We start from the raw sequence: 18,022 nt of genomic DNA on the forward strand, positions 1-18,022 counted from the left end.
GGACGAGTAGGGACACCTCATTTTATGGCCCCAGAAGTAGTAAAAAGAGAGCCTTATGGAAAGCCTGTAGATGTGTGGGGCTGTGGAGTGATCCTTTTTATTCTACTTAGTGGTTGTTTGCCTTTTTATGGAACAAAGGAAAGACTATTTGAGGGTATTATCAAAGGAAAATACAAGGTATGTGATTGCTTTTCTCTGAAAATACTGTTGATAAACTTTATTAAATCTATTTTGTTACAAAAAAATCCACATATTTTGCAAGCAAGTAGTGAAGATGCAGGTTCAATTTTCCATCTTATGGTTACTTTACAATTACTAGCATTTAATTTGACTGCCTTGTGGAGAGAGAAGGCGGGGTATAAATTTTATAAATAAATAAATATGGGGTTTAAAAGTTTGTGCAGATTAAACCTTCTAGTTCACTAGTGATCACCAGTGAACAGACAGTAAGAACAGCAACAGCAGGATGATTTGCCAGTACTAAGTCACAGCATTACACAGCATGTTTAGAAGGCTTAGAAAGCCTGTTAGGGTGGCAGTAAGCAAAAACTATGATGTCTGTTTTAAAAATGTTTTAGTTGGAAATCATCTGAAGGTGCAAGGTAAAGACTCTGGGTAAAACCTCAGTTTGACCCCAGAATGTCACTACACCCGTAGTGCTTGAAGCCCTAAAAGAAGAGTTGTGGGCTAAATTGCTTATGCTTTCTGTAATTTTCCTGCTCATGCCATTGGAAGCTCCCCCCTGTTTTCAACCTGTTTCAAGCTACACCCTGTTTTCAAAGCCAGCACAAGGGTGTAAAGTATGTGGTTATTCAATTTTTTTGAAAGCAGGTTTTGAAAACACGTTCTAGAAGCAACAAAAGGGGGGGGCTCCAATGGCATGAGCAGGAAAATTATCACTCTAGAAACTTAAGAGGTGAGAAAGGGTGCCTGGGTAGATGTTGAAGCAAATTCAGACTCTCTCTGAACTTGCTTCAAAATCCACTCATCCACCCTTCCTCACCTCTTAAGTTTCCAGAATGGTTTTAAAGCTCTTTCGATATGCTATGTGAGGTTTGTTTTCTTTCCAAATATAGCTTGCAAAATTTTAACTGTATTTGGGATGGAGTTCAGCCATCTTTAATTACTTCTCCTGACTTAGTTCTCCCCCTGTCCAGTCCCTGGCGTAGGTCATCTAGCAAGGTGACCAAGGCTGTTTCTGTCCGAAAACCCGGCCTAAAACTAGATTGAAAGGGATGCAGATAATCTGCTTCTTCCAAGACCTTCTGGAATTGAGATGCCACCACCCACTCAATCACCTTGCCCAGAAACGGAATGTTCGAGACTGGCCAGTAGTTGCCCCAGCCTGAGGGCCCTGGTCACTGCCCCCTTAAGGGCCAGGGGCAGCTTAGAGGTGGGGGGAAGGCAGTGGCATGATCCCCAGGATCGTGCCACTCAGGGAGCTGCAGGGGCTTGGGTGCGCAACATCTGGCAGGGCTCCCCGCAGCAGGGCAAGTAGATGCGGAGTGATCACACTCCACTTCCGCTTTAGTGGGGGCGGGGCGTGATCACTCGGCATCCACTTTCCCTGCTGCAGGGAGCCCTGCCAGAAGTCGTGCCGGGCTCCCCAGACCCCGGGGAGGCTGCAGGAGGCTTGGGTAAGTGCACCCAAGCCCCTGCAGCCCCCTGAGTGGCGCGATCCTGGGGATCGTGTTGCTGCCTTCCCCCCGCCCCCGCTGCCTCCTGCCCCTGCCCCTGCAAGGATTTACTGGCTCTCAAACGTTCCCAGAGAGTTTGAGAACCACTGCCATAGTCTTTCGAGACTGAAGGTTGCCAACCAAGTAACAAAACATGGTATTGAGTGGCACATCTTTTTAATGAGTTTTGTAGTTAAAGCTAAGGACTTGGCAGTCTCTTAACTCTTTTGATAGGAATCTTGCAACCAAAAGTATTTGTTTTTTGAAATGTTCATATTAAAACATGTATGTGTGAAGCGTACTTCTCTGTTGGAGGATGGGGGAAATCTTTGACGTTTTAACTACAATGCATGTCATAAGTAGTGTTTCTCTAAAGCCGGTACTTTAGTTGCAGTAATCCCTTTAAGAGCACTGGAATAGTGGCAGAATTCCCAATAAGCAATCTTACTGCCATCTTTCCTGTGCCTCCCCCAATGTCAAGCCACTTCATACCTTTTTTTCCCTCCTCAGGAACCCTGATATTTAACACAGATACATTTCACACACAAATCAGCAACAACACCATTTTTATCATGTGTATTCTTATCTGAATTCTGTGGCCAGTATCATTTTGTGGGGTTTTTCTTCAGAATACAGCCCCTATCATATGTGTATCATGTGTGCCTAACAGCAGCATCTTGGTTTAGAGCAGGGATGTCAAACCCAGAGTGGACCAAATAGTATTTATGATGACTACTGAGGCCAGAAGTGATGTCATTTAGCAGAAAATGACATTGTTAAGCAGGTGATGGCCAGAAATAAGCACTTTTTTCTCACTTAGAATTTGTCAGCGGCAAATAGCAGAAGAGTAAATATGCAAATCTTGATCATTTTTTCAAGATGAGGAAAACCCAATTATCAAGTTCTGAGCACTGCTGCATCTACTGAGGCATTACTTCTCAGCTTAGCAACTGAGAGGTACTCTGCAAAGTGATGCCTTGACAGAAGCAGCACTGCTGAAAGGGTAGCCTGTGTGATAACTGGGAGGTCCCAGCACTGCCCTTTCAACAGTGCTGCTTCTGCCAATGTGTCACTTCACTGCTCAGCAGCTGAGAGCAGCTGACTGGTGGTGGGAGAGCACTAGTATATGTGGTGGCCACATGGCCACCAGGGGGCCACATGGTCCAGGGCAGCAGATGCCTAGGGGTGGCATTCACCACCCCGCACCTGCTGCCTCCCTCTTGGAGGCATTCTGAGGGCCAGGGAAGTTGTGCATGACCTCTTTAAGGCCTTCTGGAGGCTGAAAATCGTCACTTTGGCTTTTGGCCTCCAGAAGGCCTTGCAAGGCCTTCTGAGGACCAGGGAGTTCACGTGCACCTTCTCTGGCTCTCAGAACAGCTCCAGAGGGAAGGCAGCAGGTGCAGGGGAGGGAGTGGCAAATGCTGTCTCAAGGTATCTTCCACCTGGAGGAGGGGAGGCAGTGGGTGTGAGAGTTGGCGCCCTAGGTGGGAGGCACCACCCCTGGAGGTGGGAGAGCCCACATATCAGGTGGACTGGTTAAAGAGCTTGACCAAGAAACAAATAACAATTCTCTAAAACAATTTCTTTGAAACCATGGTTGTGTATTTGCTTATCTTATTGCATCTCAGAAGTGACACTTAATTAAACATTACTTCGAAAGCGAGCATGATGAAGGATTTGTAATGGAAAAGAAATGACTGGAAAAGGGTTGACATGTATTCAACAATGAAAATGTACATCTGTCTGCATTCTGTTTCTGGAGCTCTCATTGTTGAAAATTTTCAGATAGTAGTCCTATTATATTCCTAGGCTTAATTTACATTTTTTTTTCACATAGATGAATCCTAGGCAATGGAGCCATATCTCTGAAAGTGCCAAAGATTTGGTACGGCGCATGCTTATGCTGGACCCAGCTGAAAGAATAACTGTTTATGAGGCACTGAACCATCCTTGGCTGAAGGTAAGCTGTATAAATCATGTAAAAGATCAAAAATTCTAATATTTATTTATTTAATAGATCCTGCCTTTTCATAAAAAGTCAGGGTAGCTAAAAATATTCATAAATATGCAATTTGCTTCATAATAAATTTTACAAATTCAAAGATTGCAGTAAAAGCAAAATAGCCCATCAATTAATCCAATAAAGTATTTTATAATCTTTCCCTTCTTACACCTGTTTGTTGCTTGGTTGTATAGCTGATATTGTGCACTCAGAATCTCTGATAATTTAAAAAGTCATTATTATTATTATTATTATTATTATTATTATTATTATTATTATTATTATTATTAACAGTATTTATATACCACTTTTCAACAGAAAGTTTACAAAGCAATTTACAGAGAAAATCAAACAAACTAATGGCTCCCTGTCCCCAAAGGACTCACAATCTAAAAAGATGCAAAAGAACACCAGCAGGCAGCCACTAGAAAAGACACTGCTGGGTGAGGAGGGCCAGTTACTCTCCCTCTGCTAAATAAAAGAGAAGCACCCATTTAAAAACTGCCTCTTACCTAGTTAGTAGGGGTTATCAGTTCAGTATTTGCTGAAGTAATTGTCACACTCTGTTTTATTCACGGACAAATTTTTCCTCACATATTTTTTAACATTCGTTACTTGTTAGTTTTAATTTTCTCTCCCCCTTTTTTCTGTAACTATTAAAAAGCAAGATTATTCCCTGTGCCGGCATGCCATTTATATTAATCTGACATGTTTAGATGACTGAAATTTTATATTTGTGCTTACTGTCCATTTTGGCTTTTTTCAACAGTTCATCTTCCTAGTTATGTTTTTGTATTTTTTTTTAGCCTGTATTGAAGCTCAGGGATTACCATGTTTGCAATTTTTGCCACTAGTTTACTTTATTCGTGGAATGAATTCCTGGGTCCTTGAGTACTGTTTCTTCAAATTTAATGTAAAGTGCCCTCTCCCCTCTACTTAAAGCACATGTATGCATTAGGAAATATCTCAGTGAAAATACAACAGAAACTTCTGCATTTTGTTCAGTTACCATAATAAATAACCAGAGGAAGTGGGGAATATACATGTGGTCCAGACATGAATCAAAATCGTTCTAGACTTTAGCTAAGGCTATATTGTTCTATCCTGGATCTTTCAGTTTACCTTTTTGGAATGCTCTGCCCATTATCTCTACAGTGTATAAGGGGGGGATGTAAAATAAAGAGTTTCCCCCAAATGGAACAAAATAGCCAGAATCATCACCTGCTTTCTCTGCTTGCTAGAAGCTCTGAGTTCCTTTGTCAGGTGGGACAATGTTGTGATGTTCTCTTTCTCAAAGAGGTTTGAATATTTTTATTCCATTATTTGTTTGTAGGAACGTGATCGCTATGCATACAAGATTCACCTTCCAGAAACTGTGGAACAGCTGAGGAAATTCAATGCGAGAAGGAAATTGAAGGTACAAGAGCAACAGGCCAGCTATTGCTATTAATAGCTAATAGTTAAAACAGCTAATTCAATACAGTATTTCAGTTAGTGGTTTTCCTACCTGATAAATATTTTTGGTGGAAATACATCTTCATGAAAGCCCTTGAAAAGCCAAAGAATTTAAGCTACTTTAACTCAGAAAATAAAAAACCAACACTGGGCGGGGGGAGGGAGGGAGAGTAAAGGAGTATTAAGTGCATAGCTATAGTGATAACTATTTCAAAAATAGTGAAGGACAGGTCTTCTACCTGTTCTTCCACATCTGGATAGAACAAGCATCCATGATGGAATGGTGCAGCGGACCCCTCCCAACTGAAGGGTTCCTCTTACCTTCCTGAGATTGCTACCAGCCAATTAGAAGCTGACCCTTCCAGAAGGATGACACTGATCAGGCTACTGATGGCCACTCATCCCAACCCCTCCCAACCAGACAACTGCAGGTGCTGCCATTCTTAATTACACAACCTTGGCAGACTAGTTTTGCTAGGATATCTTCTCTCTCACTGGCCAACTGAGGAGAAAGTTAACCAGGATTCTTTCCCACCTTCCAGTTAGCTAAAGTTCTCACAGCTGTTTGGAAGATGCCTGCTGGCTCCAAGATGGAGTCAGACTGAGACCTTAGATTTCATCTGATCTTCACACCTGGCTTGTGATCATTACATCATCATCAAACCTTTATTGCTTAACCATAGGTCATTACATTAGGAAAGAAAAATAAAATATAAAATATATAAAATCTTTAGTAGTAGTAGTAGTAAACCTTTAATGGCATAAATACATCAATAAATAATAAATTACAAGACAATAATACCATAAAATATGTAACATAAGCGACATGAATTGAAAGAGAAATTTACAAAGAGAAAAACTGTTTGTCCAAACAGGACTATAACTAAGGATTCACAACTTGAAACCAGCTATGGGTACAATGAAGAAATACCCAATGCTGGGAAAAGATTGGACGAATCACACATTTTGGGAGGACAATTTGACTTGTCTGAAAGCAGGAGTTTTGGATAGAACGGAGGCCAGAAATCTGGCTAAATCTTTAGTATAATAGTGCCTTACAGTAAAAAACATCATTTATTGACAGATTGAATAAAACAAGATCTTATCTTTTTGGCCGCTAGAGCAAAATGTGCCACAGCAAATGTAACCTTTGATTGTAAATCCTCAAGTAAATAATAAACTAATTGTTCAGGGGAATAACCACACAGGGGTTTTATTATTGGTTCCAAAAAATGGCTTCTCGGATTCTCATATAAGGGGCAAATCAATAAATAATGTAACACATCTTCAACCTGCCCACATCCATAAACACATAGACGCTTTGCTATTGGGATTTTTTTATATCTACCCTCTAAATAAGCTGAAGGCATTTGTTGAAATCTCAGTTCAGTAAAAGCTCTTCTTAGCTGTGGGAAAGTCAGGGTCTCAAAATACATGGACATTGCATACTGGATGTTAATATGGGAATACCAGCTTGAATAACGAGATTCCCATAAAGAAACTTTGTCTTGGTGTGATTCCCAGTCATAAATCCATCCCTGAGCTCTTTAGGACTCAGGCAGAGAAACTTGTCAAACTCTAGATTAAAATACTTTAACTTAAGAAAAACCTGATTGGCCCAACCTCCAATAAGCATCTGTTCGTTCCAGCATTCTTTTACCAGAGCTGACTCTTCCATAGCATTGGTGATCATTACAAACAAGAGAGGGACCAAGCAGGGAGCTGCCTTGAGGACTCTTAAGCGGGGTGGAAAGGTGGGGTATAAATCTCTTAAATAAATAAAAATATTCAACAATCTTTGTGTAAGTAAAGGGAAGGGACAAACAGGCTCCAGATTGCTGTTCCCTGCTTACTTTGTAAGAACCAAGTAAGTGAAGAGAAGTGATTTGGAACCATAGTAATTTTTTTATTACTGCTTCTTCCTGCAGCAGTGTTGGAGGTAGAAGGCTGCAGCCGCCCTCTTCCAACTTGGTTCCAGCAAGTTGGAAGAAAATTGGAATGCCCAATGGATTGTTGGGCTAGACAGGATAGCAGACGACCTGATGCCTTAACTGTTTACCTTTCCTCTAAGGATGCTGAAGCGTGCCATTCCACATGAACACTATAGATGGCCTTGTGATTAGGTTTCTTGACCCTCTCAAAAAACAAGATACAAATTGCCTGTTATGCCTCAAGGTTAGAACTAGTGACTACTATTTGGCTTCTTGTGATCATCTTGTTAGCAGCAATTCAAGGAACATTCTCTGCAATTTCTTTTTACTATGAATTTCAGTATCTTTCTTGCCTTTTCTTAGATTTTGTATTCTTCTGATCTTAGCATAGTTGATCATATGTCCCACAATTTTTGTTTAATTGGATATCTTTTGAACCATGCTCTTAACATCTTTAGAATAGCAGGGTCCTTTAAGGCACTTCATTTAAGAAGTGCTGTGACTGTGCCAAGGCAAAACTCCACACTATAGGCAGTCATGATCAGTGCTTGAAATGAAATTAATGTTTGTATACATTGTCTAAAATCCACCAAACAAGCTTATCACAGTCCTATAAGCTCTGAAAATTTTGACAGGGAGTGGTGCTGATAGCCACCATTGCAGACCACACTATAAGCCTAGAGCCCCAGTAAGTATGGAAAAGACTTGCCTGCTCAGTCTTGCTTCCACTGATCAGTTTCTGCCACCAGTCTCAGTGCAGTGCCTGCTCTCGTAGCTTTGGTATCCCAACACCCATCCAAGACATTCAAAGATCAAAGCTGTAGACTTCAGTTGGTTTTGTCATCCACAACACATGTGGAATAATAGTTGGCAATCTTCAGTCTCGAGAGACTATGGTATCGCGCTCTGAATGGTGGTTCTGGCACAGCGTCTAGTGTGGCTGAAAAGGCCAATTCGGGAGTGACAATCCCTTCCACATTGGGAGCAAGTGCAGTCTGTCCCTGGTCTGTCTCCCTGGCTATGGGCCTTCCTTCTTTGCCTCTTTGCCTCAGTCTGTTGGCCAAGTGTTTCTTCAAACTGGGAAAGGCCATGCTGCACAACCTGCCTCCAAGCTGGCTGCTCAGAGGCCAGGGTTTCCCACCTGTTGAGGTCCACTCCTAAGGCCTTCAGATCCCTCTTGCAAATGTCCTTGTATCACAGCTGTGGAACAGGAACCAAAGAAACAAATGCACCACACTGTGACTACACCTCATTATTCAAGATTCTCATAGTGACGGTCCATCTGTAATAAGTACCTTTTTCTTTTTTCTCTTCTACCATTATTGATGATTAAAGCAGATCAAGGACAAAGTTGGCAGGCCCTTTTATTGTTACCCAAGGCTAAAAGCTTGATTTGGGAATAAATTTTTATTTTATCCACCTTTCTCACTGCTGATGGTTACCATGGGTGCATCCTGATATGTCCCTGATGGGCATCACCAGCCTTAATGAAGCAGCATCTCCAGTTACAAACCAGTGTATATGCCTGCACTGGAAACTTGTGTGCTCCCCAGTGAAGTGGTAGAGTGTTCTACCACTATGTGTGTGCACTGAATCTGACACCTTGGAAGACCCAACTCTCTTATAAGCATCTCAGACACTGGGATATTCTGTTAAACATGATGAGCATTACAAGAAAATCTTCCAGAAGCAAATGGACTCTCCTTGTTCATTTCACATACCACCATGATTCTGATTCATATTTGAGCCCATTACATTCCAATATTGGGCTGGCTACCATCACATTAAGGAGTCTGGTTTGGCTCTTTCATTATTGCAGGTTTACATGGCTCTTGTTTTTTTCTCAATTTTTAGTGAAACACTGCTTCACGGTCTTCAGAACGCATATCTTTTAATATACTCTGTAAAAGGAAATGTTTATCTTGAACTGTTTCTGTTAGTACACAAATCTTTTGAGCTTGTAGCATCTTGTGACTTGTGTCTTTCTTACTATTCTTAGCCAGGTGCATGAGTAAGTTGTGCACTTCACACTTTTTACAAAAGACATGCAAAAGATTTGCAAAAAGACAAAGTGGTACAGTTGGCCCTCCTTATCTGTGAGTTGGACACCTGTGTATTTGAGTCAATGTGGATGCCAAACCCATGTCTGAAGGGCCTTGGGGACCTCCTGGATGCAACCAATAACATCTGAGAGATTCTGTGAGGCCTTTCCATGGATTTCACTAGGCACATAAATGGGTATCTGCATGTGGTTCTGGAATTGATTCCCCCATGAATACTGAGGGCCCACTGTACAGGTATAACCTAATTATCCATGGATTTTTCACCCGAAGTTTTATCTCAACGCTATAAGAAGCGCCCTCTAAATTAAAGGAAAAAAGTCATTTAACAATAGCCTCATTAATGCAAGACTGCCCGGCTGATAATCCATCAATCATTTTCTCTCCAAGCACTTAGAACTGCTTCAAGCGACCTCTCCCTTCCCTCTGAGCTCATGAAAGAAAATCACTTTGCATTGGTGAAGGAAGGAATCGCTGGCTCAGAGTGAAGCCCTTCAAAGTACTTGGAGAGAGACTGATTGAAGAATTTTCTGCCTAGTGACTCTGTCTTACATCACAAAGATCAGCAAGGCTGTTTTTAAATTGCCTAGCAAAGGGGCATTGTTTTTTAACTAGATTTGCTTTAATGTGATTTTTGCCATCCACGTGAGTTCAGGGAACGGAACCCTCGCAAATAACGAGATTCAACCTGACTACACTTTTCTTTCTACTGACATTTCAGTAGACTTTTGACTTTGCTTTCTACTATTGTTTTGAACTTTCACTTCCACAGGATTCCTCCTGTTTTGTTTGTTTTCTACCTTTCTATCAACAATGCACATAATTATCAGGAACATGCCCTGCACACTTAACTTATCATAGACACTTGCCTGTAAGCTGATCTCACAGATAAGTCAAGGGCAGGTTTTGAGGCAAAAATCAGAGAATTTTCAATGACCCTCAGATAGGGTTAACCGGGGGGGGGGGTATCTGACTATAGTTTTGTCTGATTTTACCCAAGATCCTGAAATATAACCTACCAGTAATTGTTACCAAAGAACTATACAGTCTCTAATGTATTAAAAATATAATAAAAATAAGATACATTTTATTCCTTAACTGTTTAAATTCTGGTCTTCACCACCTTTTTGTAAACGCTATCAGAGTACGTGCCCATAAACAACATTCCAGTAGAACCATTAATCAAATCCTTCTTTAAGATGCCTGGTAAATTAAGCCAGAGGCTGAGCATGTAACATATAACTTATAACACATAACTGGGAGTGTGCAGTTCAGTTCACAACAGAGAGACAACCAACAAGGAATGAGCATGAGCAAGCACAGCTACACATAGTTGCAACTTATTTACTCAGAAGTACATAAGAACATAAGAAGAGCCCTGCTGGATCAGGCCAAAGGTCCATCTAGTCCAGCTTCCTGTATTTCACAGTGGCCCACCAAATGCTTCAGGGAACACACTAGACCACAGACACAACCTGCGTCCTGGTGCCCTCCCCTGAATCTTGCAATCTGAGGCAGCCTACCTCTACTTTACACATACCTACCATGACTTGTAACCCTTGATGAACTTTTCATCCAAATTTTGAAGTAATGGTGCTCTGAATTGTAGCCTGGGACTTTATTTCTTATGGAGAGTATTGCAATCTGGTTTTTTAAAACCAGAGCCCTAAACTGAGGGGGGGTGTGAAATTCTTTGACCAGGAATTGTTCTGAGGCAGCAGCAAAAGGGGGAAAAAAAGGAGGCATTTTACCTTCTTCTCCAAGCTGGAAGGGGGTTGAAGTTGTAAGGAGGCTTTGTGAGGAGTAAGTGCTGCACTTCCATAGCAGCAGCTCTCATGCAGACTAGAATTCCCATAATTGCCTTCACTTCTCTTCCTGTTTGGAGAAAAAGTCAAAATGGCTGCCTCTAAATACTGCAATTACTAGTAAAAATTATCCTTTTTTTCTTCTACCACTGTGTCCTGCTTCTCAGCCCAGTTCCTCCACCACCCCCACTTCACCAGACAGCTCTTAAGCTTCCCAGAGGCTTCTGCTTCATTTACTGTATTGACCCATGTGTAAGTCGACCCAGGGTTTCAGGGTCAAATTTTTGGGCATAAATTTTGACATATATGCAAGTATATATGGTATATCTGGTTATGGTAACTTCCCAATGGATAGTCAACACCTTTTCATGTGTTTTGCTGTACTCAAGAAAGGTCTCTACATATCTCCTCAAGACGTTTTGCCACTGGCTTATTCCTGGCCTGTTAAAGACCAGTTCACAAGAAATGCAGTCTCTTTTCCTGTGCTTTCTTCTATCATATCTTGTATTGTGTAAAACTGCCATTGGCCCAGAACTTTTGGGTTTCTCAAACATTATTCTTTGATTGTGTGGGCAAGCTTAGATGATCCTTTTGTTTTCTGAGGGCAACACCATCCTCTTTAGTTATCTTAACTAACGCAGACACCTGCCTATAAGTCAATCTCGCAGATAAGACGAGGGCAGGTTTTGAGCCCAAAATCACAGAATTTGCTATGACCCTTGGATAAGTCAGGGGTTTAACTTAGGGAGGTGTCTGACTATAATTTTGTCTGATTCTACCCGAGGCCAGATCCTGAAAAATGTCCCAGTAATTGTTATCTAAGAGTTGTACCATCTAATTTATTAAAAATAAAGTAAAATCATAAAATACATTTGTGTACATGGAAGTGGGGGGGCAGATCTCCATACATACTAGTGCAAAAACAGGAAAGGTGAGAGGGAGGGAAGATCTCTATATAGACATCACAGCAGCACCAGTGCAAAACCCCTTGCACACTCAGAACCAACAGATGGAAGTGAGGGGAGGCAGATCTCCATACAGACCAGTGCAAAAACAGGGGGAAGGTGTGAGGGATGGAAGATCTCTATATAGACATCACAGCACAGTGATGTGCAAAAGCCCAGTGCAAAGGGCCCAGTGCAAAAGCCCTTGGAGCCTAATCCTATGCATGCCTACTCAGAAGTAAGTCTCATTATAGTCATTGGGGCTTACTCCTAGGAAAGTGTGGGTATGTAGTACATAGTTGGCAACCTTCAATCTCAAAAGACTATGGTATTGCGCTCTGAATGGTGGTTCTGGAACAGCATCTAGTGTGACTGAAAAGGCCGATTCGGGAGTGACAGTCCCTTTCACACTGAGCGCAAGTGCAGTCTGTCCCTGGTCTATCTCCCTGGCTATGGGCCTTCCTTCTTTGCCTCAGTCTGTTGGCCAAGTGTCTCTTCAAACTGGGAAAGGCTATGCTGCATAGCCTGCCTCCAAGCAGGCCGCTCAGAGGCCAGGGTTTCCCACCTGTTGAGGTCCACTCCTAAGGCCTTCAGATCCCTCTTGCAGATGTCCTTGTATTGCAGCTGTGGTCTACCTGTAGGGCGCTTTCCTTGCACGCGTTCTCCATAGAGCACATCCTTTGGGATCTGGCCTTCATCCATTCTCATGACATGACCAAGCCAATGCAGGCATCTCTGTTTCAGCAGTGCATACATGCTAGGGATTCCAGCTCGTTTCAGGACTGTGTTGTTTGAAACTTTGTCCTACCAGGTGATGCCGAAAATGCGTCGGAGACAGCGCATGTGGAAAGCATTCAGTTTCCTCTCCTGTTGTTAGCGAAGAGTCAATGACTTGCCGCAGTACAGAAGTGTACTCAGGCTCTGTAGACCTGGATCTTGGTATGTTCCGTCAGCTTCTTGTTGGACCAGACTCTCTTTGTGAGTCTGGAAAACGTGGTAGCTGCTTTACCGATGCATTTGTTTAGCTCGGTATCAAGAGAAAGAGTGTCGGAGATCGTTGAGCCAAGGTACACAAAGTCATGGACAACTTCCAGTTCATGCGCAGAGATTGTAATGCAGGGAGGTGAGTCCACATCCTGAACCATGAACTGTGTTTTCTTCAGGCTGATTGTCAGTCCAAAATCTTGGCAGGCCGTGCTAAAATGATCCATGAGCTGCTGGAGATCTTTGGCAGAGTAGGTAGTGACAGCTGCATCGTCAGCAAAGAGGAAGTCACACAGACATTTCAGCTGGACTTTGGACTTTGCTCTCAGTCTGGAGAGGTTGAAGAGCTTTCCGTCTGTTCTGGTCCAGAGATAGACGCCCTCTGTTGCAGTTCCAAAGGCATGCTTCAGCAGGACAGCAAAGAAAATCCCAAACAAGGTTGGCGCAAGAACCTTGCTTCACTCCACTTGCTTCACTCCACTTCGAATGTCAAAGGGGTCTGATGTGCCCATCGAAGACAACAGTGCCCTTCATGTCCTTGTGGAAAGACCTGATGATGCTGAGGAGCGTGGGTGGACATCCAATCTTGGGGAGAATCTTGAAGAGGCCGTCCCTGCTGACCAGGTCGAAAGACTTCGTGAGATCTATGTGAAGGCTATAAAGAGTGGCTGTCGTTGTTCCCTGCATTTCTCCTGCAGTTGTCTAAGGGAGAATACCATATCAGTGGTGGACCGGTTGGGTCGGAATCCGCACTGCGATTTGGGATAGATGCTCTCTGCAAGTACCTGGAGCCTCTTTAGTGCAACTCGGGGAAACAGCTCTCCTATAACGCTAAGGAGAGAGATGCGCGCAGTAGTTGTTGCAGTCACCCCTGTCACCCTTGTTCTTGTACAGCGTGATGATGTTTGCATCCCTCATGTCTTGAGGTACTCCACCTTCTCTCCAGCAGAGACAGAGGATTTCATGCAGCTCAGTGACGATGATCTCTTTGCAGCACTTTAGGACTTCAGCAGGGATGCTGTCTTTTCCAGGTGCCTTGCCAAAGGCAAGGGAATCCAGGGCCACATGAAGTTCTTCTAGGGTTGGTTCACTGTCAGGCTCCTCCAGCACAGGCAGGCACTCAATGTTGTTCAGCACTTCTTCGGTGACTACATTTTCCCACATTTACATGTTGGTATGTACCTCTTTAAAATACAGATAGACTTTATCTTATCTTTACAGTTCAAATAACCAGAACAAAAGCACAAGGGAGGAACACTGAGTGGAAGGAAAAGCGATTGCCATACCCTGCCTTCCAAGCTGAAAGAACAAACTGCAGAGATTTCTAATGCAGCCACCGCTGCTACCATGTGTAGCTCCTCAGTTTCTCCTTCGGCAAGTCTGTTCACATGGTGCTCCCAGTCCCGCGCTCCTGCAAAATCTTGCAAAGCAAGGCTTTGCAGCTTGCGTCCATGCTGGGGCTGCAGCCTGTTTCTTTTGCAGAACACGGGAGAGCTCCAGGCTCCATGACTTGCTCCTGTCATGCCCTCAAGTATAGGCTGCAATCTCTAGCAGCCAAAGAAGCACAGCAGCAAACAGAGGGGCGCTGCAAGCCAGATGGAAGCTCCTCTGGGCTTCTGATAGCTGCCGCAATACCCTGAAACCACCCCAGCTCATTAGTGACCCGGAGAGAAGACGAAGAGGCAATCCACACTGGATTTCAAGGCATGAATTTTTTGCCTTATAGGCAAGTATCTGCAGTAAATATGCAGAGCTGAACAAACATCATGAAAAAGAAAAACAGAATCCTTACATCACCTATTTTCATACTTTCATCTCACAGTACACTGAGAAGGTGCTAAAATTGTCAAAGCACACCACACTGCTGTCCTTACATGAAATAGGTAGTGTTTACATGATCATTTGCGCAGTTGTCTAGCTTACCCTAGTACTCTTCTTCAGGTGTCTCTCTTAGTTTTGAACAGATACCTTCTGATGTGGTTACAAAGGAACTAAGCAACAAAACACTCCCTATAATCCTTGAGATCTGCAAAGTATTCCTATTTCTAGTCAATTTCTTGACTAGAGAGGAGATATGAATACTTTGGATGCTTCAAGATCCCTGACTAGAGTTCAGAATTGTTCGTGGCACTGGTTTTGTGCACGTAGTAAATTCATGTGTGTGACTGTACAGATGACTACTTGAACAATACCAGTGAGAGGTAAGCAACTTGTTCATACATGCAGGTACAATCTGGCTTTTTCTAAACCATTGAAACAGTCATGACTTGAGGGTCTGATCATATTTGTGGAAATAATACTGATATGCATTTTGTGAGATAAACTTTTTATTTCTTCAGGGTGCAGTACTAGCAGCAGTATCAAGCCACAAATTCAATTCTTTCTATGGTGATCCCCCTGAAGAACTGCCAGACTTCTCTGAAGACCCTACCTCCTCAGGTATTTCCACTGATAGGTTATTAATCTATTACATACAGTTTTCATTAATAATGACCAGGTACAGACATTTGGTTATTATAATTTTCATTTGGCAATTTCAATTCAGTTTGATTTGTAGTGGTTTTAGTTAATTGATTCTTTTAAACTGCTACAACTTTATGTGAATTTGATGCCGTTTTTGTTCTTACTTACATACTTTTTTGGCTTCCCCAGCTTTCATTTTTTAATGAAAAATTAAAATTTTTAACTTTGGAGTTGAGTACAGATGCTTTCTAATAAAGATGATGCAATTTCTTGTTGCTTGGCATTTCCCGAGAATAAGACACTTTTATTTATATGCTTGAAGATGAATCACACTAGTGATTCATCTAGTGATAGTGTAAAAATATCACACTATCTAAGGACAGCAAATAGATATATACATCCTTAGAAACTTTCTTTTTGTTTCTAATTATTACACATTTTAATATGTGTTATACAGCTGCTGTAGTGAATTTAATATAAATTACTATAACTAGGTATTCACAGATCTACTCTCTAAAGCAAGCTCACCTGCCCTCTGAGCAGAAGAATGCACAGCAACTTTTCACAGGTTTGTATGTACTTGCGATGCAGTTTGGAGAAAGTAACAGAGCAAGAGTACCTTCAATTTTTTCTGACATTCTTCAAATGTCAGCACAAATGACAAGAATTCCTGCCCTTATTTCCTGCCCTAGTACGTTCAGGAGACTTGAGGGAGAGGAAGGATCTTTTCCATAAAGGTTTGGATAACATTAGAAACAGAGACTCTTGCTGTTTCTTACTTTCTCCACATTCCAGCACAGATAAGAGAAATTCTTACCTTTCCAGCACCCTCTGCACTTTCCAGAAGATTGGGAAATGGGGGGGGGAGGGGAGAGAGCTGGTGACAGGGAGATATTGAGGTTGACTGGTTAACCAAGCTGATACTTGTGGACACCTAGATACAACAGATCAAAGCAAATCTCAAAAACAAAGAGAGAACTCCTTACAAAAACAAAAGTCCAACCATAGCACTGAGATTAACATAACAAATATCCAAATTAGATTGGACACTTCAGAAAAGGTTTAGTCAGCTGACCTGTCAAAGAAAGTGAAAGCATTAACCTCCAAAAAGATGCTGTAAATAACAGGCTGTTTACTTATGCTACCTATGTAAAGAAATTAACTGTTACTGTGAAGCTATGAAATCAACTTTTCAAATACATATAATGCTTTCAATGTGCATGGTACTTTATAATAGAAGACAGGTTCTTGTTCTAAGGGGCTGGCAATCTAAAATAAAGAGACACAACAGAAGAAGAGACAGGATGATGCCAGGGTAGATGGGGGTGGAGAAACATGCTATTTCATGTGCATGCAGTTAGTCTTAGTTGCAGTAAAGTTGGGGGACTAAAGCAGCAGTTCTCAAACTCTCAGGGAGAGTTTGATCTGCAGTAAGTGTGTTCGGAGACAACAGGAAGGCAGTGACGTGATCAGCTGGATCGCACTACTTTGGAGGGGCTCAGGGGCTTGCTGCCACTTATCAGAGCTGCAGCAGGCTCCCGGGGGTGAGGGGAGCCCTTGTGTCAGCCTTCACAGGACTCCCCATGCTGCAGTGTCAGTAAAAATTGCAACCACTTCCTGTTTTGTGATTGTGAAACTGGAAGTGGTTGTGATTGCTATTTTTACTGATTTTGCAGTGTGGGGAGCCCTGCTGAGGCTGGCGCTGGGGCTCCCTGCACCCCTGGGAGGCTGCTGCAGGCTCTAGTAAGTGGCATCAAGCCCCTGCGCCCCTCCAAAGCGGTGTGATCCAGTGTATCGCGTCGCTGCCTTTCCCCTCCCTGACCCTTAAGGGGGCTGAGGCCAGAGCTCTCTGACTGGTGTCTTGCGACGCCCCAGTTTGAGAACCACTAGACTAAGGGATAGCGCCAAAGGTTTCTCGAAGGTGGGTTTTGTGGAAGGATTTGACTATGAAAGAAAGGAGGCATCCTTCAAGTGATGTGGGAGCTCAAAGCAGATGATGCAGTATGAGTGGAATTGTTTGAGGGAACAGGTGATCTTCTGACAGGCTGTGAGTAGTGGAACAGATAACAAAGTAGAGAGAGAAGTAAGGAAAAGGTCTTGAAGAACCCTATAGGTAAGGACCTGGAGCTTGTGCTAGTTCTGGGAGTAGCCAGTGCAGGGTTTTAAGGAGTTGCATGATATGATTAGAGCGATGATTTATTTTGGTAATAGAATGCTGAATGGGCTGAGGGTGACCTAAGACAAGACCAGAAAGGAGTAGGTTGCAGTGGTCAATGAAGAGGATGATCAAGGTGTGATGAAATCATGGCCAATCCTAAGCAATGACATTTGCCATTATTGACTGCTAGTGTGCTGTTTAGATTTGGCTACACCTATAGCAAGTGGGTAGTAGGAGAAGCTTTGCCAAGCTGCTAGGTTTGCCTTTGACTGCTGTTGGACTGTGGGACAAGCAGCCCTAATTTCTGCCCTTGCCAACATATGATTCCGTAATGAAATTGAATGGCAAGCTGGCATAACAACATAGCCAGTCTTGGCATCATGGAATATTTTCTACAATAATTTACTGCTGTCAGTTAGGGGATGCCAGCCCTACTTCCGATTGCTCAGATTATGCTCAGCCCTACTTCCGATTGCTCCAGTCAGTATATTATAAATAGCTCTAGTTTGCATAAAAATTACCTTTCCTCAAAATAATTGTTGGT

The 18,022-nt window shown here is 42.5% G+C and overlaps 1 protein-coding gene across 2 annotated transcripts in view; it reads left to right on the forward strand.

The window, feature by feature from the left end:
• Window positions 1–18,022, forward strand: part of CASK (calcium/calmodulin dependent serine protein kinase) — a 252,904-nt gene that overhangs the window by 139,517 nt on the left and 95,365 nt on the right. For both annotated transcript variants that reach the window (XM_066619767.1, XM_066619768.1), the window contains exons 7-10: window positions 2–177; window positions 3,514–3,636; window positions 5,012–5,095; window positions 15,197–15,296. In XM_066619767.1, the coding sequence (XP_066475864.1) occupies window positions 2–177; window positions 3,514–3,636; window positions 5,012–5,095; window positions 15,197–15,296 (483 nt within the window). The remainder of the gene's footprint in view (window position 1; window positions 178–3,513; window positions 3,637–5,011; window positions 5,096–15,196; window positions 15,297–18,022) is intronic.

This window comes from Tiliqua scincoides, chromosome 3 (genome assembly GCF_035046505.1).
Source record: "Tiliqua scincoides isolate rTilSci1 chromosome 3, rTilSci1.hap2, whole genome shotgun sequence".
Taxonomy (NCBI): domain Eukaryota; kingdom Metazoa; phylum Chordata; class Lepidosauria; order Squamata; family Scincidae; genus Tiliqua; species Tiliqua scincoides.